The sequence below is a fragment of the Zophobas morio genome, unplaced genomic scaffold (assembly GCF_036711695.1).
Source record: "Zophobas morio isolate AGI-343-1 ecotype UQ-CSIRO unplaced genomic scaffold, CSIRO_AGI_Zmor_V1 ptg000007l, whole genome shotgun sequence".
NCBI classification, from domain to species: domain Eukaryota; kingdom Metazoa; phylum Arthropoda; class Insecta; order Coleoptera; family Tenebrionidae; genus Zophobas; species Zophobas morio.
The window spans coordinates 1,253,602-1,279,192 of record NW_026972112.1 but is presented as its reverse complement, the minus strand read 5'-3'; the positions used below and the strand labels follow the sequence as shown (position 1 = coordinate 1,279,192).

At 32.3% G+C, this 25,591-nt stretch overlaps 1 protein-coding gene across 1 annotated transcript in view; it reads left to right on the top strand.

The window, feature by feature from the left end:
• The window catches only part of LOC135124183 (protein CBFA2T1), a 117,314-nt gene that overhangs the window by 299 nt on the left and 91,424 nt on the right, over positions 1 to 25,591 (top strand). Inside the window, exon 2 of the mRNA XM_064049076.1 lies at positions 22,994 to 23,081. Coding sequence (XP_063905146.1) covers positions 22,994 to 23,081 — 88 coding nt within the window. The remainder of the gene's footprint in view (positions 1 to 22,993; positions 23,082 to 25,591) is intronic.

The following is a 25,591-nucleotide window of genomic DNA, read 5'->3' as shown; positions in this document are numbered from 1 at the left end:
ACGCGATCCCGCGAAAAAATAAATAATAACGAATTTCCATCAATTTTGTCGGCTAATTAAATAATCGGCCAATCTTCGTAATGGGCCGCTTTGACACACTGCATCGTTTCCCCATAATAAATCAAACGGCGAAATTAAGTTTTCCAACTTTTCACTTTTGGGTACGGTTGATTAAAATTTTTCTTTTTTCGCGCTGTGGGAAAAGTTGGACGCGTTCAGCTGGCGGGTTCATGTGGAAGGCCTGCTTGATAATGTATGGACTTGTCAGGTTTGACACAGTGTCAAACATGAGGCCACCGTGATGTTGTTAATGCATAAAAATTGAAATTGGCTGGTTTCCTGTTGATTTAAGTTTTATGTCGTGTAAATCGGTCAATAAAGAGCGCCGGGATGGTAGGTGGTTATTTTGGGTATGTCGTTGGGAATGGGTTACTCAACACAGGATGAGAGGGAATTATGTGTGGTCGAAGGATTTTTTATACTCCGGCTTTTTTTGGATGGACATGAAATTACCAGACACATACTAATATATAGGGTGGTTCGAGAATAGTTTGTCAAAAATTATTTTTTCAAATCAAGTAGAATTTTGTATTTTTAACCAAATGCTGAAGGTTATTTTTCTAAATCAGAAGAAACATTAATTAGAATTTTCCATAATTATAGATTTACGCAGAAAAAATTAACTAAGGGGTTAGAGTGGAAATACTTTGGGAAGAACACACCAATAGAAAGAATGTACTGATTGTCATTCATTCGTAGTTTAACCTCACAATATTCCGTTTCGTCTTTTAGTTGCACATATTTTACATTCATACTTCAAAAAATTGTATATGTAATCATAAAAAATTGGTTTAGGGTAATTTAGACAGAATTTTCCTTATCCCTGAAGTACAAGCCAACAAACCGCACTTCTTCGAAAAATGAAAAAAAAATTGTGAACGTTTATTTGGATAAAAAAACACAGCTTTGAAAAATGTAATTTTGGGAATCTTATTTTTTTATGACAATCCCTACATGTCAATAGTAAGTAGTCTAAACAAGAAGGCGGCGTAAACAATAAAAAAAAACAGGTGACAGACAGATAGACAGACAGACAGACAGACAGGGAAATGGGAGATCTAATTTTTCCCACTCTAGAGGTTATAAAACGTAGAAAAATGTCCTTTTTCCTAAACACCATATGATTAAACCGTAACTGACAAATTGTAATGACGCAATATAATAATAATAATATTTATTTTCCAACAAGACAAATCCAATTATAGGAAAATTTCGAAACAAAATAAAGTAAAAAGGTACACAATTAAGTAGTATTCTATATGTAACTATGTGTTCAATATGTTCTTCTTACAGTATTTTTACTTTAGTAACATTATCTACAAAATATTTTGCTGTCAGTTAAATTATGCTTAACTAATTCCCATTGGAGTTCGAGTTCAAGCTTACATTTCTCAAATTATAACTCCCTTATTGGTTGAGATGTAGGCACTATAAAAGCCAAGTTTAATGATAAATTTAACAATTGTTTTGCTTGTTACTGTTATATTCTATACAATTTTATTTATTACAATTTTCAGATATCGATATTTCAGTTTTTCCAAATACAATTCCACAGATGTTATTACTGAATATTTTATTATATATATTTTTTTCTTTTGTGATAAGTATTTTCTATATTTAAAGTTGATAGTTATTGAGGTTTTTTACTTTTTTGAAGAGACACATCGGCATGTTAGAAGAATGAGAAGAAAAAAATGAAGTAAGATGCAGTATTTGATAAAATATGGGGTGTTCCATTTGAAACATTAAAGTATTATAATTTTTTTATAAACACTCTGTACATTAACATTTTATTTAGTTGATACCGCAACAGAGAGCATACTTTTATTTATCCTTCCACAAAATATTGTAAGACATACTTTAAAAATAACCCTACTGTAATTTTTTTTGTGAACCCTTCCATTGCCAAAAAATTTCAAGAAAATTGGAATAACGTGGCAGTGTCCCATAGGAATTTTAAAACTAAGCAGTGGTTGTAAAGCCTATGAAGGGGTCAGCCAAAATATGTAAAAATATATAGGATGTTTCATTAAAAAAAACTAAGTTGTGTTACACTATAAAACAGCACACATTGTATACTTGAAAATAATTTTCGAGTATGATCCTCAAAGAATCGTACAACATTGATCTTCAACTTTTTTTATATTTCTAATAGCGACTCACCCTGTATAGTTTGGTATTTTTGAAAAAAAAAAGCTAGAATCCTATTTAAGAACAGGAAATTAAACGAAAAAGGATAAATTGCAGAACAGCTTTTTTTTTAATTTTTTATTTTATACTGGACAATTTCTCATTATTCTTATATTTTTTCACCTAAAAGTGTCCTATTTTAATATTATGAATAATTATTTTGGAATTTATCTTTTTTTTAAATTAAAATTAAAATGTCAAAACAAAAATTTAACTTGTTTTAAGCACAAAAAATAATAGAAATGAAGGGATGAAATGGTAGACACGAAGTTTATACTACAGGATTGTGAAATTTTTGAAAATGTTAGGTTTTTTGAAAAAAAGACGAAGGTTTTACACTTTTAAAAAAGACAGTTGACAGCCCCGAGAAGATTTAATATTCTTAAAAAAATACACTTGGGGCTCCGGAGAATGTTTCGCCTTTTTTAAAAAAGGACGTTTGGGTCCCCCGAGAAGGTTTCACATTCTTAAAAAAAAAGATATTTGGGGCCCTTGAGAAGGTTTTACAATTTTAAAAAAGACAGTTGGAACCTCCGAGACGGTTTCACATTCTTAAAAAAAAAGATTTGGGGCCCCGAGAAGGTTTTACATTTTTAAAAAAGACAGTTGGCAGCCCCGAGAAGATTTAATATTCTTAAAAAAATACACTTGGGGCCCCGGAGAAGGTTTCGCTTTTTTTAAAAATGGACGTTTGGGACCCCCGAGAAGGTTTCACATTCTTAAAAAAAGATATTTGGGGCCCTCGAGAAGGTTTTACATTTTTAAAAAAGCCAGTTGGAACCCCCGAGAAGGTTTCACATTCTTAAAAAAATAGATTTGGGGTCCCCGAGAAGATTTTACAATTTTCAAAAAGACAGTTGGGACCCACGACAAGGTTTCACATTCTTAAAAAAAAAAGATTTGGGACTCCGAGAAGGTTTCACATTTAAAAAAAATACATTTGGGGTCCTCGAGAAGGTTTTACATTTTTAAAAAAGACAGTTGGGAGCCCGGAGAAGATTTAGTATTCTTAAAAAAATATATTTGGGGTCCCCGAGAAGGTTTTACAATAAAAAAAAAATGCTAGAATTCTATTTACGAACAGGAAATTAAAAGAAAAAGGATAAATGGCAGAACAGCGTTTTTTACTTTTTATATATGCTAGACAATTTCTCATTATTCTTATATTTTTTCACCTAAAAGTGTTCTATTTTAATAGTATGAATAATTATTTTGGAATTTATCTTTTTTTTACTTAAAATTAAAATGTCAGAACAAAAATTTAACTTGTTTTAAGCACAAAAAAAATAGAAATGAAGGGATGAAATGCTAGACACGAAGTTTACACTACAGGATTGTGAAATTTTTGAAAATGTTAGGTTTTTTGAAAAAAAAAGACGAAGGTTTTACATTTTTAAAAAAGACAGTTGGCAGCCCCGAGAAGATTTAATATTCTTAAAAAAATATACTTGGGGCCCCGGAGAAGGTTTCGCTTTTTTTAAAAAAGGACGTTTGGGACCCCCGAGAAGGTTTCACATTCTTAAAAAAAGATATTTGGGGCCCTCGAGAAGGTTTTACATTTTTAAAAAAGCCAGTTGGAACCCCCGAGAAGGTTTCACATTCTTAAAAAATAGATTTGGGGTCCCCGAGAAGATTTTACATTTTAAAAAAAGTCAATTGGGACCCCGAGAAGGTTTCACATTCTGAAAAAAATACATTTGGGATCCTCGAGAATGTTTTACAATTTTAAAAAAGACAGCTGGAACCCCCGAGAAGGTTTCACATTCTTAAAAAAAAGATTTGGGACCCCGAGAAGGTTTCACATTCTTAAAAAACTATATTGGGCGACCCCGAGAAGGTTTTACATTTTTGAAAAAGACAGTTTGGGATCCCCGAGAAGGTTTTACATTTTAAAAAAAGTTAGTTGGGACCCCCGGGAAGGTTTCACATTCTTAATAAAACAGATTTGGGGTCCTCGAGAAGGTCGTACAATTTTCAAAAAGACAGTTGGGACCCACGACAAGGTTTCACATTCTTAAAAAAAAAAAGATTTGGGACCCCGAGAAGGTTTCACATTAAAAAAAAAATACATTTGGGGTCGTCGAGAAAGTTTTACATTTTTAAAAAAGACAGTTGGGAGAAGATTTAACATTCTTAAAAAAATATATTTGGGGCCCCCGAGAAGGTTTTACAAAAAAAAAATGCTAGAATTCTATTTACGAACAGGAAATTAAAAGAAAAAGGATAAATGGCAGAACAGCTTTTTTTTATTTTTTATTATATATTACACAATTTCTCATTATTCTTATATTTTTTCACCTAAAAGTGTTCTGTTTTAATATTATGAATAATTATTTTGGAATTTATCTTTTTTTAATGAAAATTAAAATGTCAAAACAAAAATTTAACTTGTTTTAAGCACAAAAAAAATAGAAATGAAGGGATGAAATGGTAAACACGAAGTTTATGCTACAGGATTGTGAAATTTTTGAAAATGTTAGGTTTTTTGAAAAAAAAAGACGAAGGTTTTACATTTTTAAAAAAGACAGTTGACAGCCCCAGAAGATTTAATATTCTTAAAAAAATACACTTGGGGCACCGGAGAAGGTTTCGCATTTTTTAAAAAAGGACGTTTGGGACCCCCGAGAAGGTTTCACGTTCTTAAAAAAAGATATTTGGGGCCCTCGAGAAGGTTTTACATTTTTAAAAAAGCCAGTTGGAACCCCCGAGAAGGTTTCACATTCTTAAAAAAATAGATTTGGGTTCCTCGAGAAGGTTTTACAATTTTCAAAAAGACAGTTGGGACTCACGACAAGGTTTCACATTCTTAAATAAAAAAGATTTGGGACCCCGAGAAGGTTTCACATTTAAAAAAAAAATCATTTTGGGTCTTCGAGAAGGTTTTACATTTTTAAAAAAGACAGTTGGGAGCCCGGAGAAGATTTAATATTCTTAAAAAAATATATTTGGGGCCCCCGAGAAGGTTTTACAATTAAAAAAAAATGCTAGAATTCTATTTACGAACAGGAAATTAAACGAAAAAGGATAAATGGCAGAACAGCTTTTTTTTATTTTTTATTATGTACTAGACAATTTCTCATTATTCTTTTATTTTTTCACCTAAAAGTGTTCTATTTTAATATTATGAATAATTATTTTGGAATTTATCTTTTTTTTAATTAAAATTAAAATGTCAGAACAGAAATTTAACCTGTTTTAAGCACGAAAAAATAGAAATGAAGGGATGACATGGTAGACATCAAGTTTATATTACAGGAATGTAAAATGTTAGGTATTTTGAATAAAAAGAGGAAGATTTTACATTTTTAAAAAGCAGTTGGCAGCCCCGAGATGAAGATTTAATATTCTAAAAAAAATACACTTCGGGCCCTCGAGAAGGTTTTACATTTTTAAAAAAGGCAGTTGGAACCCCCGAGAAGGTTTCACTTTCTTAAAAAAAAAAGATTTGGGGTCCCGAGAAGGTTTCACATTCTTAAAAAAAGATATTGGGCGACCCCGAGAAGGTTTTACATTTCTGAAAAAGACAGTTGGGACCCCCGAGAAGGTTTTCCATTTAAAAAAAAAGACAATTGGGATCCCCGAGAAGGTTTCACATTCTTAAAAAAATACATTTGGGGTCCTCGAGAAGGTTTTACATTTTTGAAAAAGACAGTTGGGACCCCCGAGAAGGTTTTACATTTTAAAATACCACAATTGGGACTCCCGAGAAGGTTTCACATTTTTAAGAAAGACAGTTGGGACCCACGAGAAGGTTTTACATTAAAAAACAGAGAATTGGGACTCCCGAGAAGGTTTCACATTCTTAAAAAAAGACGTTGGGCGACCTCGAGAAGGTTTTACATTTTTAAAAAAGACAGTTGAAACCCCCGAGAAGGTTTCACATTCTTAAAAAAAGATTTGGGGCCCCGAGAAGGTTTCACATTCTTAAAAAAAAAAATTTGGGGCCCCGAGAAGGTTTTACATTTTTGAAAAAGACAGTTGGGACCCCCGAGAAGGTTTTACATAAAAAAACAAGACAATGGGGACCCCCGAGAAGGTTTCACATTCTTAAAAAAATATATTTTAGGTCTTCGAGAAGGTTTTACATTTTTAAAAAAGACAGTTGGGAGCCTGGAGAAGATTTAATATAATTAAGAAAGACACTTGGGGCCTAGGAGAAGGTTTCGCCTTTTTTAAAAAAGGACGGTTGGGACCCCCGAGAAGGTTTTACATTTTTAAAAAAGACAGTTGGGACCCACGAGTAGGTTTCATATTCTTAAAAAAAAGATATTGGGCGACCCCGAGAAGGTTTTACATTTTTGAAAAAGACAGTTGGGACCCCCGAGAAGGTTTTACATTTTAAAAAAAGACAATTGGGACCCCCGAGAAGGTTTCACATTCTTAAAAAAATACATTTGGGGTCCTCGAGAAGGTTTTACATTTTTAAAAAAGACAGTTGGGAACACCGAGAAGGTTTAATATTCTTAAAAAAAGATACTTGGGGCCCCCGAGAGGGTTTAACCTTTTTCAAAAAAATACGGTTGGGACCCCCGAAAAAGTTTCACATTCTTAAAAAACGACGTTTGGGGCCCCGAGAAGATTTTACATTTTTTCGAGAAAGTGGGGTAATCTCATGAATAAAAAATTTGTTATGACTTCATAAACATAGATAATACATAATGCGAGAGAAAAAAGAAAAAAAAAAACGAAAGGCAAAGTTTGGAATCGAACGTTGAACGGTTTTTGCAAAAATTTGGACATTTGTAGGAGTATATTGTTGTATAAGAGTTAAATCAAATAAACATAGAATTCTTTGAAATGACGTCATCAAATTGTTGGTGGGAATGATTAGCAAAATTTCGTTTGGCATTTAACCGTGTACATGTTGTTTCTAATATATATACATACAAAATTTTACAACAAACACCACGCAGACAGACAGACAGACAGACAGACAGAAAGGCAAATGGAAACGGGAGACTACTTTTTCGTACTCTAGGGGTCATGAAACGTCGAAAAAATATAAAAGTGGCCATTCGTCCGATCGGGAAGTAAAAATAAAATCTATAAACAAAATTTCATTTTTTTATTACGATTCCAACATATTAAAATAGAACTAGTAAAGTAATATGATACGTTCCAGGTAAAATTGTTTTAATAATTTTGTTGTAACTTCATCACTTTTTAGTGGGGACAAATACAGGTGTCTGACAAAAGTTCGCGGTCTAATGTCTTGAGAACAGATTGAAATTCTGTGAACGCCGTTGTTTTTAGTATAATTTTGTAACTCATTTGGTAATGATGTGTGATCGAGGACAGCTAAACCCCGTCATCTGTCCCCATCCCCGGCCGTAATTAACGAAGCTTTCCTTTCTTGTCGGTCGGCGGTCCATTTTAAACCCGACTTGTGCGTGTTTTTCCCTAGTTATTGAAACTTGCCCGGTTCACGTTAGGAAAAAATAAAAATTAAAAACGAAAAAACCCAAACATATTGGCCTGTCAAAACCAAAGCCAACCCCCAAAACACCTGTGCATCTTGCAAAAAGCGGAAATCCGCCGAAATCGATAAACCCATTCCCATTTCCATCGAGCCGACCTTTTTCCTCTCCCACTTCTGCGAGCACTTTAAATGCAAGCACAACACACCGGATAAACAATACACAGATACAAAACATACCGACACCATGTGTGCGCAAATACCGAAATCTTTCAACAGCTCCCATCACTGGTTATTTTTACTGACCATACGTTCTTACCAATGCGCTCTCTTTAAACATCTGGGCTTTTTACGAGAATAGGTAGCAAGGGACACTTCCGTTTTAACTGGGAGTGATCGAGGATATTGGCCATCGATTCGCGTGAATTATTAACAACCCGGCTCTTTTTAACTTAATAAACACACACAGGTGCTCGTGGAGAGATTCCTTTGTCGTCGGAGACATCAATAATTTAGGCGAGATTCAAGAATTAACGTTTTTAAACCGCCATGATTTTCTTTTATAATCATAGTTTTATCGGAATACAATTACCGACACGCGATCTATTTCTGGGGGAATTTATTATGGATGGGGTAACTACATGGCTTTGATGCGATGCATGCACAATGAGCTTTGGGGCTTATAGAGCTGTTCGCGGGAAGATGGCTCGAAAAGCGGCTTTAAAATTCTTTTTATAAAAGAAATTCCGTTCGGTGGTCTGTCCGTCCGTCCGTCCGTCGTTCGTCCGTCTGTCGTTAGGAAATTCTTCCCGGAATTCACCCCAAGCCACTTGATCGTTTTTCATATTTGTATCGTATTTAACTAAAATACTGTTTCATTGATTGTCACTTATCTCTGAAAACAAATCAGTGACTTAAATCCCGAAATCTGGCTCTCTCCCGTCCCAGTCCGGGGATTTATCGGGTGCCGACATGGGTCCCGGAGGCGCTAACCCATTAAGATGGAGCACGTGTCCGATTGCAAGCGAGACGGCATGCACGCCAAGACGCCGATAGAAAGATAAATAGCGTCGGTCGGGGGCGGCGCTGTTTACAGAATGTCCCCGAGCCGCGTCGGGACGCCGCTACGTTTGGGATATCTCAATTCGACGGGGCCACCTGCGATATGTTCGCCGCGTTTCCTCCATACATTTTTTTACGCTTTTCCTGGATATTTATGTTTGAGAGCCACATGTGGTCGCGCCCCGCCGTAATTATATTTTTAAACGGGGTGGCGCGCGAAATGCGATAATACGCGTCGTAAATATGGGGCGGTCAGGGGCGGCGTGGCCGGGAGCGGGCGAGGGTCGGAGTCCTGCGGGAACTAGACGGGGATGACTAGTGCGGGAAATGGAAGTAAGAAAGGGGGGCTGGGATGTTTGACCGCCCGTATACCACATATAAATATATGGAGACGCAAATATGTAATTAAAAACCAGTGGCTCTAAAAACTCTCGCAGATTTTTTGACTTGAATTTTTCAATTATTTAATTTTTCATTTTTTTTGTTTTCTTAGATTTTCGATTTACAATTTCTCGAGTTTTCAAGTTTAAATTTTAAGTTTTTTAATTTTTAAATTTTAGATTTTGCAATTTTTCGATTAGTTTCTCGAGTTCTCAATTTTTAATATTTCAATTTTTCAATTTTTAATATTTCAATTTTTCAATTTTTCGATTTGCAATTTTTCGGTTTTCAATTATTGGATTTTAGAATTTTTTCATTTATTCGATTTTTTAGTATTTTCATTTATTCAAATTTTCGATTTGCAATTTTTCGATTTTTAATTTTGCAATTTTTGGGTTCTTCAATTTTTCTTTTCTTCAATTTTTCGATTAACAATTTTTCAATTTGTATTTTTTTTTGTTTTTTTTTTATTTCGCGACATGCAACTCTTCGAGATCTGATCTTTTCAATTTTTCAAGTTTTTCCGATTTCCCAACGTGGATTTTTGATTTTTGGATTTTGGAATTTTTCGTTTCGGTTTTTTATTTTCTTTATCTTTGCAATTTTTTGGATTTTCATTTTTTTTGGTTCTTCAGATCTTAGATTTGCAATTTTTCGAGTTTACAAGTTTCAGTTTTTCAGTTTTTGAATTTTTCAATTGAGATTTTGCCATTTTTGGGTTTGGCTTTCTCGAGTCTTCAGTTTTTAATGTTTAATTTTGCATTTTTTCGATTTCTGTTTTTCGATTTTTCAACTTTTAGATTTTTTAATTTTTCGTTTCTACAATTTTTGGTTAGTTTGAAATTTTTTTCTCTTTTTCAATTTTACAGTTTCAGAAATTTTCCATTTTTCAAATTTTCGGCTTGCAATGTTTCGTTTCGGTGTTTCATTTTCTTTATTTTCACAATTTTTTGATTTTACATTGTACCAATTTTATAATTTCTTGTTTTTCCTATTCCAATTTTTTCAACTTTTCTTTTCTTCAATTTTTCGACCAGTAATTTTTCAATTTTTATTTTTTTTGTTTGTTCAAAATTTTGCGACATCCAATTCTTCGAGAGCTCATCCTTTTAATTTTTCAAGTTTTCCGACTTTCCAACTTTTGGATGTTTTAATTTTTAGATTTTTCAATCTTTCGATTTGCAATTTTTTATTTTCTTTATTTTTTCAATTTTTCGGTTTTTAATTTTTTTTGTTTCTTCAGATTTTAGATTTGTAATTTTTAGAGTTTTTAAGTTTGAATTTTTCAGATGTTCAATTTTTCAATTCAGATTTTTGCAATTTTTGGGTTTGGCTTTCTAGAGTTTTCAGATTTTTTATTTTTCGTTTTAAATTTTAGATTTTTCAGTTATTCGATTTTTCAGATTTTCGTTTGTTTTGATTTGCAATTTTTGCAGTTTTCATTTTAAATTGTAATAATATTTTTAACGTTTTTAATTTTTTCAACTTTACAATTTCAGTATTTCAATTTTTCTTTTCTTCAATTTTTCGATTAGTAATTTTTATTTTTTTTTGTTTTTTCGATTTTCGAACATTTTGTTTTAATTTTTAGATTTTGCAATTTTTCGAATATTCAAGTTTAAAATTTTTCAGTTTTTGAATTTTTCAGTTGAGCTTTTGCAATTTTTGGGTTTGGCTTTCTCGAATTTTCAGTTTTTAATTTTCATTTTGCAATTTTTCGATTTTGAGTTTTTATTTTCTGTATTTTTTTAATTTCTTGGTTTTCCAATGTCCTGATTGTATAATTTTTCTTTTTACAACGTAAAATTTTTCAATTTTTGGAATTTTTAGTTCTTCGATTTGCAGACTTTTGGTTTTCAATTTTACGATTTTTCAACTTTTAGATTATGTAACTTTTCGTTTTTTAATTTTATTTTTTTCAGTTTTTTTTTATTGTAAATTATGTAATAACGATAATAATAAAAATAATCACTTTTCAGTTATACGATTTTCGAATTTTTCCATTATTCGATTATTGGAGTTAAAACTTTTGATTTATACAATTTTTCAATTTTTCTGTTTCTAATTTCTCAATTTTTCGATTCTTTGTGTTTTCATTTCTTCAAATTTTCGATTTGCAATTTTTCGTTTCGGTTTATAATTTTTTTATTTTTCAATGTTCCGATTTTAGAATTTTCTGTTTTTCCAATTTCAATTTTTTCAATTGTTTTTTTTTATTTTAATTTTTTTTTGTTTCTTCAATTTTACTACATTCGCTTCGACTTTTTATTTTTACATTTTTCAGAATTTCAGTGTGAAATTGTTCAGTTTTTCGTTTTTTTCAATTTTAAACTCTTCAGTTTCTCAATTTTTCAATTCTTCAAATTTTTGTCTTGCAATTTTTCCTTTCGATTTTTATTTTCTTTATTTTTAAAATTTTTGTTTTTCAGTGTACTGATTCTATAATTTTCTTCTTTCAATATGACATTTTTTAATTTTGGGTTTTTCAATTTTTCGATTTGCAATTTTTCGCTTTTCAATTTTTCGTTTGTTCAATTTTAGATTTTTCAAATTTTCATTTCTTCAATTTTTGATTTTTAATGTTTCTAGTTTTCATTTTGAATTTGTGATATTAATTAGAATTTTTAAAATTTTTTCCATTTTTCAATTATTGGATTTTAAAACTTTTAATTTATTCGATTTTTCAATTTTTCGATTTCTAATTTCTCAATTTTTCGATTCTTCCCTTTTTCATTTCTTCAAATTTTCGATTTGCAATTTTTCGTTTCGGTTTTTATTTTTTTTTTACAGTTTTTCGATTTTTCAATGTTCCGATTTTAGAATTGTGTGTTTTTCAATTTCAATTTTTTCAATTATTCGTTTTTCTCGTTTTAATTTTTTTTTCGTTTCTTCAATTTTAGGACATCTGCCTCGAGTTTTCTTTTTATATTTTTCAGAATTTCAATGTGAAGTTGTTCAATTTTTCGATTTTCTAAATTTTAGATTTATAATTTTTCGTTTTTTTTTCAATTTTAGACTTTTGGGATTCTCAATTCTTCAATTTTTCGTTTTTTCAATTTTGATATTTCAGTTTTTCATTTTATTTTCTTTATTTTTAAAATTTTAGTTTTTCAATGCTCTGATTTTATAATTTTCTTTTTTCAATTTTTTAATTTTAAATTTCTTAATTTTTCCATTTGCAATTTTTTAGTTTTCAATTTTTCGTTTTTTCAATTTTTGAGTTTTCCAGTTTTCGTTTCACAAATTTTTTTCAATTAAGTTTCTCGATTTTTATTAGTTTTTCAATGTTCCGGTTTTTTGTTTACTCAGTCGATCGATTTTCAATTTTCCGATTTTCCACTTTTTTGGTTTCGCTATTTTTCGTGTTTTCGGTTTTTCGATTTTTCAGTTCTTCAATTCTTAATTTTTCGATTTTTCAACTCTTAGTATAAAAAAAATTAAAAATTGCAAAATTGTGTAATTGAAAAATTAAAATGAAAAAACGAAAAAGTATAAATTAAAACTTTGAATTATCCAAAAACTGGAAACCAAGATCTTAAAAATTAAAGAAACGCAAAATAAAAAAATCGAAAGTAAAAATTGAGAAACTTAATAATCGAAAAAGTTCAAAATTAAAAAACGAAATATTGTAAAAGCGAAATGTTCAAAATTAAAGAATTCGGAAAAAAAAATTCAAATTTTCGTATGTTTTGTTTTTCGGTTACAACTCTTCGATTTTGTAATATTTTGTTTTTTCAGTTATTCGATTTTTAATTTTTTTCCAATTTTTTGGTTTTTCGATATTTAATTTTTAAATTTTTCAATCTTTCGATTGTTCAACTTTTCCAATCAAAAAAATGCAAAAATTACAAAACTGTAAACCTGAAGAATCATAAATGAAAAAAGGAAAAAGTATAAAAAGAAAACTTTGAAAAATCAAAAATTGAAAATTAAGAACATGGAAAATTGCAGAATCGACGGATTAAAAATTGAGAAACTGAAAAATTGAAAAATGAAAATTACAAATCGAAAAATTGGAGAAACAAAAAATTAAAAAAATTGGAAGGCGAGAAAATTAAAAAAAAAAAGTTCAAAGAAGAAAAAATTATGAAACACGAAAAAATTGAAATATCACAAAATTGGTCAGAGGTAAATAAATCCAGATGCTTATTTCAAAAAACTATAAAATTTTATTTTGCGAATTTTTTTTATTGCCCTTAGTTAAGTTAAATAGACCAAAATTTAACAACAATCGGTCCAGTTGTTTCGGAATCTAGTAAAAATTGACTCGATTACTATACTTCCTACGCTCGGGAATTAAAAATATGTAATAATAATAACCCTGAGTAGGTCATAATAACACAACCACCCCCAACAAAACCACCATTGCGCCTCGTTGACCGCCCCCGCAACCCCACATTTCCCCGCCAGGCCGCAAAAAGCAAAGCCCGCCAGACAAAGAACCCGCAATAATAAGATGCCAGGAACAGTCTTTGTTACCCCGGGGGCAACATGCACGCCATCACTCTTCGTCATTTCCATTGTCGATGGCGGGATTTCGGTGGCGGCGACGGTGATGATTCAGGAGGCGGCGCAGGTGTGCTAGGCTGTGCAACCCTGTCAGGTGTGCCGAGCTCCCTCGCAGGCAACACGCGCCGCCCCCGCGGCCGCGACGCACCTGTGCCTCGGCCCACCGCGATTGCCTCCTTGGATATATCTATTTGTCTTTTGATGGATTGCTCCTCACCACATTACGAGAATCGCGGGGCGCGGCGTAAAAGGGGGCTTGAGGGTGCATAGTCAAGACACTTGATTAATTTAGAGGACTGAAGACTAGTTAAAGTTAAATATGAAGATATAAAATAAATACAAAAGTATTTTGAATAAAATTAAAATAGTAGAAACGTTTGATTAGTGTAATTTTGGGTTAGACCAATCAGAGTATGGAAAGATCGTGACGTGCCGCGTGACGCGCTCGTGCCACGCCTTCCCCATCGAGCCAACCTTGGCAGTTTGCGCCTTGGCCGCACCACATGTAGATTTTAGTATTTCCCAGACGCAGCCAACTGCGCCCGATGAAAGACCGCGTGTCCATAGCCGCCTGTTTGCACAAGTGTGCCAGAGCCGCTGCTCTGTGAGACGCACCATATGCTGCAAGCATTCTAGACATCGCCTACGCTCCAAAGCACACTTTTCACTTTTTGCGAAAACTCGGCGCCCAATAGGAAACCATCCCTCAAATCGAACGGCCAATTGCCGAGGCTTAATTGGCAGAGGCAATTGTTACTGATGTTAATTGGGTAATTCGCCCTACCCCGCTTTTAATTGGGGCTCCATTAAAATTCATAAGCGCGGAAAAAGACAGGTGGATGTGTAGGGGTGGGGTGGGGTGTTTGTGTTTCTACTCGTGCGGTTGGGGTGAGGCTGCAGCGCGGGTGGGGGAGGGGGTGAGCGGAAAATTCTCGAGTTTGCTTGGTGAAGTACGGTTTAGAATGTGGGGATGTGCAAGTTGAAAAAATTTGGTGGGCAAGTACAAAAGAAAATTTCGAGGAATCAGCGATCGGAGGGTGGGTGGATGCCGAAGGCGGGGGATTGTTATCGTTGGATACTTCTTTGGGAAAGTTTTGGCGGTATTATTTTGCAAAAAGTGGTGATTTTTTTTACACGAGCTATGTTTAAAGAGCAAATGTGAATGTCTGGTTGTTGGATTTTTTAGTGAAGTACAAAAATTAGAATAAAATTGAGTGTCTAAAAGTACTGTTATTTTTTCAGTTTCGATTTTTTTATACCAAGTTAGTCATTGTGTCGGAGGAAGAAGATAATTTATAATCAAGTCATTCCTGGACCTGAAATGAGTTCGTGCCAAAATCATTTTACCCCTCTTAACTCAACACTGAAACAAACAAAAAACATCTTCAGTATTTTTGAACGAAACACTATTAGTAAAAATATTTCAGTTGTCATTTTCTTTTATTTTTTTGTACTTTAGTTACACAATTGTCTTTTCTTTAAATTTTAACTACTATTTTTGCGGTGAAAATCTATAAAAAATCTATTTAGGTAATTTTCGACGGTGGTGGAAAAAAAATCGAAATTTTCGTAAATTGAAAAACTGAGCTTTTAGAAAAGTTGTTTCAAAATTAACAAAAACATCTGAGCTACAGATCTCGACGTGTTGATTCGAAAATATAGCGTGTTCACGGTCCCGGATTAAATTTAGGAAACCTTGCGCTTGAGAAACAAAATTTGTAAACATTTTGAAAATTGCCATAATGCAAACTGACAATTAATGTTGGAAAAAGGTGGGAATTTTCGAAGAAATGGAGCTGAATAACGAAAAAAATCGAAATTTTCATAAGATATGAAAAAACTGAGCTTTTGCAAAACTTGTCTAATATTTCTCATAATTTTCTGGGATGTAGATTTACAAAATATGGCGTGTTTACGGTCTCGGCGCAAGATTTACAAAATATTCGATATGAAAAATTGAATTTTCAAAAATAGGGAAGAAAGTAACTTCTGGAAGTCGTTATATAAAAAAATCTGTTAATTTGCTGGTAATTTTTGAAGGTGGTCCAAAAAAATTCGAAATTTTGGGTTTTGAAAAAATTGAGGTTTTGGAAAAATTCTTTAAAAATTTTTAAACAATTCTGGGATATAGATGTCGATGATAAAATTTTTAAAAATTCTGAAAATACCATATTTAATTTGACGATTCTGGAAAAAATGGGAGAAATTTTCGAAGAAATGAGGCAGAAAGTAAGTTCTGGAGGTCTAAATCTATTTGGGTAATTTTCGACTGTGGTTGAAAAAAATTCGAAATTTTCTAAGGAATCGAAAAATTGAGCTTTTAGAAAAGTTGCGTAAAAATAAAAAAAATCTAGGGCATAGTCCTTAACAAACTGATTAAAAAAAAATATCCTGTTTACAGTCCGGATTCAAAATTTTTGAAATATTTTGTTTGAAAAATAAAATTTTTAAAAATCTTGAAAACTACCAAAATTTATTAGTTGATTTTGGAAAAATGGTACGAATTTCTGAAGAAATTGGGATGAAAATAACTCCTGGCGGTCGAAGTCCTAAAAAAAAGTTTAGATGAATCTCAAAGGTGGTCAAAAAATTTTGAAATTTTAGTAAGATTTGAAGATTGGAGCTTTTGGAAAAGTTGTCTAAAAATCCAAAAAAATTCTAGAAAACAGTTCTTAACATATTAATTCAAAAATATAGCATGTTTACGATCCAGAGTCAAAATTTACGAAATATTATCTTTGAAAAACAAAATTTTTAAAAATTGTAAGAATTTTTGAGAAATGGGCTTGAAAACTCTTGGCGGTTGAAAACATAAAAAAATTGTTAGGTAATTATCGAAGGTGGTTAAAAAAATTCGAAATTTTAGTAAGATATTGAAATTAGAGCTTTTGGAAAAGTTATCTAAAAATTAAAAAAAAATCTAGGATATAGTCTTGACATATTGATTAAAGAAATAGCATGTTTAGGTCTCGAGTCAAAATTTACGAAATATTTTGTTTAGAAAATGGAATTTTTAAAAATCTTGAAAATGACCATTGGCTGTTTCTGAAAAAATGGTGAGAATTTTTGAAGAAATGCTTTTGAAAATAATGCCTGGGAATCGAAATCATAAAAAAAATTATTAGACAATCCTTGATAGTGGTTAAAAAAATTCGAAATTTTAGTAAGGTATTGAAAATTGAAGTTTTTGGAAAAGTTGTCTAAAAATCCCAAAAAAATTCTAGGATATAGTTTTTTACAGATTGAAAAAAAAATAGATTGTTTATGATCTCTAGTCAAAATTTACGAAATATTTTGTTTGAAAAACAAAATTTTTAAAAATTATGAAATTTACCACAGTTCATTGGATGATTCTGGAAAAATGCCAAGAATTTTTTTGAAGTAATGGGGTTGAAAATAACTCCTGACGGTCGACATCACCCCAAAAAAAATGGTTAGATAATTCTGGAAGGTGGTCCAAAAAATTCGAAATTTTAGTGAGGTATTGAAAATTCGAGTTTTTGGAAAGTTGTCTAAATATCCAAAAAAAAAGATATAGTACTTGATATATTGATTCAAAAAATATTGCATGTTTATGGTGCCGAGTCAAAATTTACGAAATATTTAGTTTGAGCAACAAAATTTTTAAAAATCTTGAAAATTGCAAAAGTTCAAATTAGCAATTTTTGAAAAATGATACGAATTTTCGAAGAAATGGACCTGAAAACAATTCTTGAGGCTAGTATCTACTAAAATAAGACTGATTTTGGTAAATGATACACCCTTCTTTTTTCTTAGAAGGTATCATTTGCCAAAATCAGTCTTATCTTAGCAAGTACAAGCCCCGCCCACCCTCCCTCTATTTTCATAAAGGATATTTCATTTGTCAAAATCAGTCTTATCTTAGCAAGTACTATCCCTGTTCTGCTCATCTGTACTCCATTTTCTTGAGGGCGGGTGGGTGGGGTTAGTATTTACTAAGAAAAGTCTGTGTTTTTCAAATAATATAACTTATAAGAAAATAGAGGGCGGGTGGGCGGGGCTAGTACTTGTTAAGGTAATACTGATTTTGGCGAATAACATACCCTCGAAGAAAAGAGAGGGCGGGTGGCCGGGGCTAGTACTTACTAAGATAAGACTGATTTTGGTAAATGATACACCCTTCTATTTTCTTAGAAGGTATCCTTTCCCAAAATCAGTCTTATCTTGGCAAGTACAAGCCCCGCCCACCCGCCCTCTATTTTCTTGAAGGATATATCATTTACCAAAATCAGTCTTCGCTTTACAAGTACTAGCTTTTGGAAAGGTTGTCCAAAAGTCCACAAAGAATTCTGGGATACTTGAATTCGACGGCCTGATTTGAAAAATATAACGGTTGTGCAGCAAGTTTTACGAAATAGGAGTATTTGGTTTGAAATTAAAATTTTTTAAAATTCAAAATTTTGAAATAATCAAATGAGTGATTCTGGAAAAATAGTAAGAATTCTTGAAGAAATGGGGTCGAAAATAACTCCTAGCGGTCGAAATCATCAACAAAAAATGGTTAGATAATTTTCGAAGGTGGTCAAAAGAATTCGAAATTTTAGTAAGATTTTGAAAATCGGAGCTTTTGGAAAAGTTGTCTAAAAATCCAAAACAATCTAGAATATAGTTCTTGACAACTTGATTAGAAAAATATATGGCATGTTTACTGTTCCGAGTCAAAATTTACGAAATGTTTTGTTTGAAAAACAAAATTTTTAAAAATCTTGAAAATTACCTTAATTCATTGGGTGATTATGGAAAAATGGTAGGAATTTTTGAAGAAACGGGGTTGAAAATATCTCCTGACGGTTGAAATCATAAAAAAAGTGGTTAGAAATTTTAGTACGATTTTTAGGATTGGAGCTTTTGGAAAAGTTGTCTAAAAATCCAAAGAAAATTCTAGGATATAGTTTTTTACAAATTGGTTGGAATTGTCGAAGAAATGGAATTGGAAACAACTCTTGAGGGTCGAAATCGTCAGAAAAATGGTGGTCGAGAAAAAAATAGAAATTTTTGTAAGGTACTGAAAAACTGAGCTTTTGGAAAGTTGTTCAAAAATCCACAAAAAATTGTGGGATATTTAATCTCAACGTGCTGATTTGAAAAATATAACGTGTTTACGGTTCCGCAGCAAGTTTTAGGAAATATTTGGTTTGAAATTAAAATTTTTTAAAAATCCTAAATTTTACCATAACTAAATGGGTGATTCTGTAAAAATGGTAGGAGACCTCGAAGAAATTTGGCAGCATGTTACTTCTGGAAGTCGAAATCTACAAAAAGTTTTCGTAAATTGAAAAACTGAGTGTTGTTTAAAAATTAAAAAAAAAATGGGATATAGATCTCGACAGGCTGATTAAAAAAATTTAGCGTGTACAATTCTGGTTCAAAATTTAAGAAAAATTTGGTTGAACAACAAAACTTTTAAAAATCTTAAAAATTGCCATAGTTCAAATTGGCAATTTTTGAAAAATGGTAGGAATTTTTGAAGAAATGGAGTTGAAAAAACTCTAGAGAGTCGAAATTACTGAAAAAATATGTTTAGGTAATTCTCGAAGGTGGTCGAAAAAAAAATAGAAATTTTTAGAAGGTACTGAAAAGTGAGCTTTTGGAAAAGTTGTATAAAAATGCAGACAAAAATTCTGAGATATTTAATCTCGATGTGTTGATTTAAAAATGTAACGTGTTTACAGTTCCCTAACAAGTTTTACGAAATAATATTTGATTTGAAATTCAATTTTTTATAAATCCTAAATTTTGTCATAATTAAATGGATGGTTCTGTAAAAATGGTATGAGATTTAGAAGAAATTTGGTCGCAAGTCACTTCTGGAAATCGAAAGCTACAAAATAATCTTTTTGGGTAACATTCGAATTTTTGACAAAAATTCGAAATTTTCGTAAATTGAAAAATTTGAGCTTTTGCAAAAGTTGTCCACAAATCCAAAAAAAGAGATATAGATCTCGACAGGTTGATTATAAAAATATAGCGTGTACGGTCCTAGTTAAAAATTTACGAAATTTTTTGTTTTAACAACAAAATTTTTAAAATTCTTGAAAATTGCCATAGTTCACATCAATTTTGGAAAAATGGGTGGAATTTTCGAAGAAATGGAATTGAAAACAACTCTCGAGGGTCGAAATCGTCGACAAATATATTTAGGTAATTCTCGAAGGTGGTCGAAAAAAAATAGAAATTTTAGTAAGGTATTGAAAAATTAAGCTTTTAGAAAAGTTGTCCAAAAATCCACAAAAATTCTGGAATATTTAATCTCAACGTGCTGATTTGAAAAATATAACGTGTTTGCGGTTCCGCAGCAAGTTTTACGAAATATTTGTTTTGAAATTCAAATTTTTTAAAAATTCTAAAATTTATCAAAATTAAATGGGTGATTTTGTAAAAAATGGTAGGAGACTTCTAAGAAATTTGGCCTCAAGTCACTTATGGAAACTGAAATCTACAAAATAATCTCTTTGGGATTATATTCGAATTTTCAAAAAAAAAAAAATCGAAATTTTCGTAAATTGAAAAATTGAGCTTTTGGAAAAGTTGTTTAAAAAAATCACAAAAAATCTGGGCTATAGATCTCCATGTGTTGATTCGAAAAATATAGCGTGTTTATGGGTCCGGGGCACGATTTACGAAATATTAGGTTTGAAATATAAAATTTTTAAAAATCCTCAAACACTGTATTTCATTTGACGATTCTGGAAAAATGGGAGCAGTTTTCTAAGAAATGAAACCGAAAGTTAATTTCTGGACGTCGAAATCTAGAAAAAAATCTATTTAGGTAATTTTCCATTGTGGTTGAAAAAATTTCGAAATTTTCACAAGAAATTGAAAAATTGATCTTTTAGAAAAGTTGTTCTAAAAATTCAAAAAAATTCTGGGAAATAGATGTCGAAAGGTTGATTAAGAATATATAACGTGTACGATCTCGGTTCAAAATTTACGAAATATTTTGTTTGAACAACAAAATTTTTAAAAATCTTGAAAATTGCCATAGTTCAAATTGACAATTTTGGAAATAGGGGGTTTCAAAGAATTCTTGAGTATCGAAACCGTCGAAAAAATATGTTTAGGTAATTCTCGAAGGTGGTAAAAAAAAAAATAGAAATTTTAGTAAGGTCCTGAAAAATTAAGCTTTTAGAAAAGTTGTCCAAAAATCCACAAAAATTCTGGAATATTTAATCTCGACTTGTTGATTTGAAAAATATAACGTGTTTACGGTTCCGCAGCAAATTTTACGAAACATTTGGTTTGAAATTAAAATGGTTTAAATATCTTAAACTTTACCATAATTAAATGGGTGATTCTGTAAAAATGGTAGATCTCGAAGAATTGGGCCGTAAGTCACTCCTGCAAAATCTACAAAATAATTAATCTCTTTGGGTAATATTCGAATTTTCGAAAAAAAAAATTAGAAATTTTTGTAAATTCAAAATTGAGCTTTTGGAAAAGTTGTTTAAAAAATCACAAAAAAATCGGAGTTACAGATCTCCACGTGCTGATTAAAAAAATATAGCGTGTTTACGATTCCGAAGTACGATTTACGAAATATTACATTTGAAAGATGAATTTTTAGAAAAAATTTTCATAAATCCAAAAAAATTCTGGAATAGATCTGCATATGTTAATTAAAAAAATATAGCGGTTCAAAATTTACGAAATATTTAGTTTGAAGAACATAATTTTTAAAAATCTTGAAAATTGGCAATTTTGAAAACAACTTTTGGGGATCGAAATCAACCAAAAAATATGTTCAGGTAATTCTCGAAGGTGATGAGAAAAAAATAAAAATTTTACTAATATATTGAAAAAAATGAACTTTTGAAAAAGTTGCCCAAAAATCCACAAAAAATTCTGGGGTGTAAATCTCGACGTGCTGTTTTGAAAAATGTAACATGTTTACGGCTCGTGGGCAAGTTTTACGAAATATTTGGTTTGAAAGACAATTTTTCCAAAAATCCGCAATATTGATGATCCCGAAAATTATTTGTGGACATCGAAATCTAAAAAAAAAATCTTTAAATAGTTGCCGAAGATAGTCCAAAAAAATCGAAATTTTTGAAAGTTATACATACTAAGAAAATTGAGCTTTTGGAAAGTTTGCCTGAAAATTCTCAAAAAATTCTTGGGCATAGATTTTTACGTGTTGATTCGAAAAATGTGATGTATTTACGGTCCAGGAGCAAGATTTACGAAATATTTACGAACACTACAATAATGCAGTGGGCGATACTGGGAAAATGGTGGGTGTTTTTGAAGGAATTACCCCGAAAGTAACTGGACTTTAGATAATTTTCGAAGGTGATGGAATAAAATTCGAACTTTTCATAATGTACTGAAAATTGAGCTTTTGAAAAAGTGGTCTAAAATTTTGGGATATAGATCTTTGAAAATTGCTATACTTGTTAACGATTCTGTCAAAATGGTAGGAATCTTTGAAGAAATAGAAACGACAACAATTTCTCGAAGTTGAATTAAAAAAAATAATTTCTTCATGTAATTTTCGAAGCTGGATCTGACCTGACCTAAGCTGACCTGACTTGACCTAACCAGACCTGACTTTACTGGCCCGACCTGACCTGACCTGACCAAATTCGTCACATCAAAGTTGAATTTAGTCGTAAATGAATATATTTTAACTAATTAGCCTAAAGTAAACAGTATTCGAAAAACCTATTAATTTTCGAAAAACTGAAGATTTTTTAGAATTTCGACTTATTTTAGTGACCTCCAAATTTTACGAGTGGTGTATTTTGGTCATCAAAAAAATTTCCAACTATACTAACTTTGTGGCGCTTCCCCTCTGTCACTCGTTCGGACTTAACCCCAGTTTTTACGTTCTGCAAGCCCATTAGCGCTACAGCCCCCATGCCCACGGCGTCTCAATCGTTTCCTCGTCTTCCGGCCTCTCCCCTAGCACTCCCAGCAGTATACAGACGTTCAGTTTCCAATTTTCCATCTCGTCCTCGCCCAGGAATAGCTCGCTTCCCAGCGCGCAAACACAACCCGTTTGATATTTAACATGCAACTATGCATTTGCGGTATCAAAAATAAATAATCCTATAGCTGCAGATGCGGCATATTGCAAAATTTCATCATCGTATCGTTGCCGTCGCCATTTAATAATTGGCAATTACGATGTGCGTCACGTTTTTCTAGTTAGGACAGATGCGCGTCAGAAAGAGAACGACGCACCAGTGATTTTTGTTTTATGACGTCATCGTGTTTAGAATACCGACCGGGCCATCTGACGGTTAAAATCTAATTATCGCCATCGGACTCCAAATTGCAAATCTCTGCCGGCGGGCGACGCGTTTTTACACATTTTTCCTTATTAATATGTAGTTTACGTGGCGTTTTTTACAGGGGATGGAGCCGAAGCTCATCAAGGAGGAGAACGGAGAGAAGGAGGGGGCGCAAGGGTACGGCGAGACGCCGAGGACGAGGGCCAAAGGTGAGGACAAAACCGGTGTAGGATGGCTTTCGACAATATCTCGCTTATGAGGCGAGATGGTGAGGTACGGGAAAATAAGAGGTTTTTAATTGGGGGGCATTAGTACGTTGCTATATCGTATCTTGTAAAAAAGGGAATTAGGACAAGTTATGAAAACAGTCCCTAATTAGGAATCGCAGGCTGGCGTTGGTTTTTAGGGAAATTTGACCCCGTTATATGAACGGTGATGAAATCTCAATGAAATTAGTCCTTGATGCTAACTTAAAAATTGTTTTCGCGGTCTGTTCTAATTCATTTTTTTCGATCATATGCGATTAACGGCATTTTTTTAATTAATAATAACTTAAAAATACCAAAAATGACCAAAATCATAGTTTTCGAAGAAACGAAACCGAAAGTAACTTCTGGAGGTCGAAATATACAAAACAATGAATTTGGTTAATTTTCGAATTTGGTCCAAAAAAAATCGAAATTTGTATAGGAAATTAAAAATTGAACTTTTGGAAAAGTCGTCTAAATTAATATTCGCAAACATTTTTGGGACGTGCCTATTCGAAAAATATAGCGTATTTAGTGTCTCAGATCAAGACTTACGAAATATTTGGTTTAAGAAAATTTTTTTAAAAAATCTTGAAAACAGACAATTTAAATTGGCAATTTTGCAAAAATTGTGGCAATTGAAGTCACCAAAAGATATTTGTTGGTAATTCTCGAAGGTGAAATGAATGTAGATCTCGACGTTCTGATTCGAAAAATATAGGGTGTTTACAGTCCAGGAGCAAGGTTTACGAAATATTCTGCTTGAAGTATAGATTTTCTAAAAATTATAAAAATTACCAAAATCACTGGCCGATTCCGGAAAAATGGGAGAAGTTTTCAAAGAAATAAGGCCAAAAGTAACTTCTGAATGTTGAAATGTACAAAAAATTTCAAGATAATTTTCGAAGGTAGTTGAAAAAATTCGAAATTTTCGTAAATTGAAAAATTGAGTTTTTGGAAAGTTGTTAAAAAATCCACAAACAATTTTGGGACTGAAAAACATAATGTATTTACGGTCCAGGAGCAAGATTTAATTCTTTTTTAACCTCAAATTGTGGTGCTCTGAGGATTTGAGTACTACGAAGTTCTGAGGATTTGAGGATCTTGGTGTATTGAGGATTTGAGGATTCTTGTGTTATGAGGATTTGAGGACTGTGGTGCTCTGAAGACCCGAGAATTTTGGTGTTCTGAGGATTTGAGGATTAGGGTTTTTTGAGGATTTGAGGATTCTGGTGTTCTGAGGATTTGAGGAATATTGTGTTCTGTAGATTTGAGGATATGGTGTTCTCAGGATTCGAGGATTGCGGTGTTCTAATTATTTGAGGATTATGGTGTTCTGAGGATTTGAGGATTATGGTGTTCTGTGGATTTGAGGATTATGGTGTTCTCAGGATTCGAGGATTGCGGTGTTCTAATTATTTGAGAATTATGGTGTTTTGAGGATTTGAGGATTCTGGTGTTCTGAGGATTTGAGGATCTTGGTGTATTGAGGTGTTGAGGATTTTTGTATTATGAGAATTTGAGGACTGTGGTGCTCTGAAGATGTTAGGATTTTGGTGTTCTTAGGATTTGAGGAATATAGTGTTCTGTGGATTTGAGAATTATGGTGTTCTGAGGATTCGAGGATTGCGGTGTTCTAATGATTTGAGGATTATGGTGTTCTGAGGATTTGAAAATTTGGGGGTTATGGTGTTTTGAGGATTTAAGAATTGTAGTGTTCTGTGGATTTGAGAATTATGGTGTTCTCAGGATTCAAGGATTGTGATATTCTAATGAATTGAGGATTTTGGTGTTCTGAGTATTTGAGGATTATGGTGTACTGAGGATTTGAGGATTGCGATGTCTTGAGGATCTGGGGATTATGGTGTCTTGTGGATTTCAGGATTATGGTGCTCTGAGGATATGAGGAATGTGGCGTTTTGAGGATTTGAGGATTATGGTGTTTTGAGGATTTGAGGATTATAGTGAACTGAAGGTTTGAGGATCTGAGTATTCTGGTGTTCTGAGGCTTTGAGGATACTGATGCTCTGAGGATTTGAGGATTCTAGTGCTCTGAAAATTGAGGATTTTGGTGTTCTGAGGATTTGAGGCTTATGGTGCCATGATTATGGTGTTATGAGGATTTAAGGATTGTAGTGTTCTATGGATTTGAGAATTATGGTGTTCTCAGAATTCGAGTATCGTGGTGTTCCAATGATTTGAGGATTATGGTGTTCTGAAGATTTGAGGATTCTGGTGTTCTTAACTTTTGAGGATTTTGATGCTTTGAGGATTTCAGGATTATGGTGTCCTGTGAATTTGAGGATTCTGGTGTTCTAAGGATTTGAGAATTGTGGTGTACTAAAGGTTTGGGAGTTATGGTGTTCTAAGGATTTGAGGAGTATGGAGTTCTGAATATTTGAGGATTCTGGTGATCTGAGTGTTTGAGGATTATGGTGTTCTGAGGATTTGAGGATTGGTATGTTTTCAGG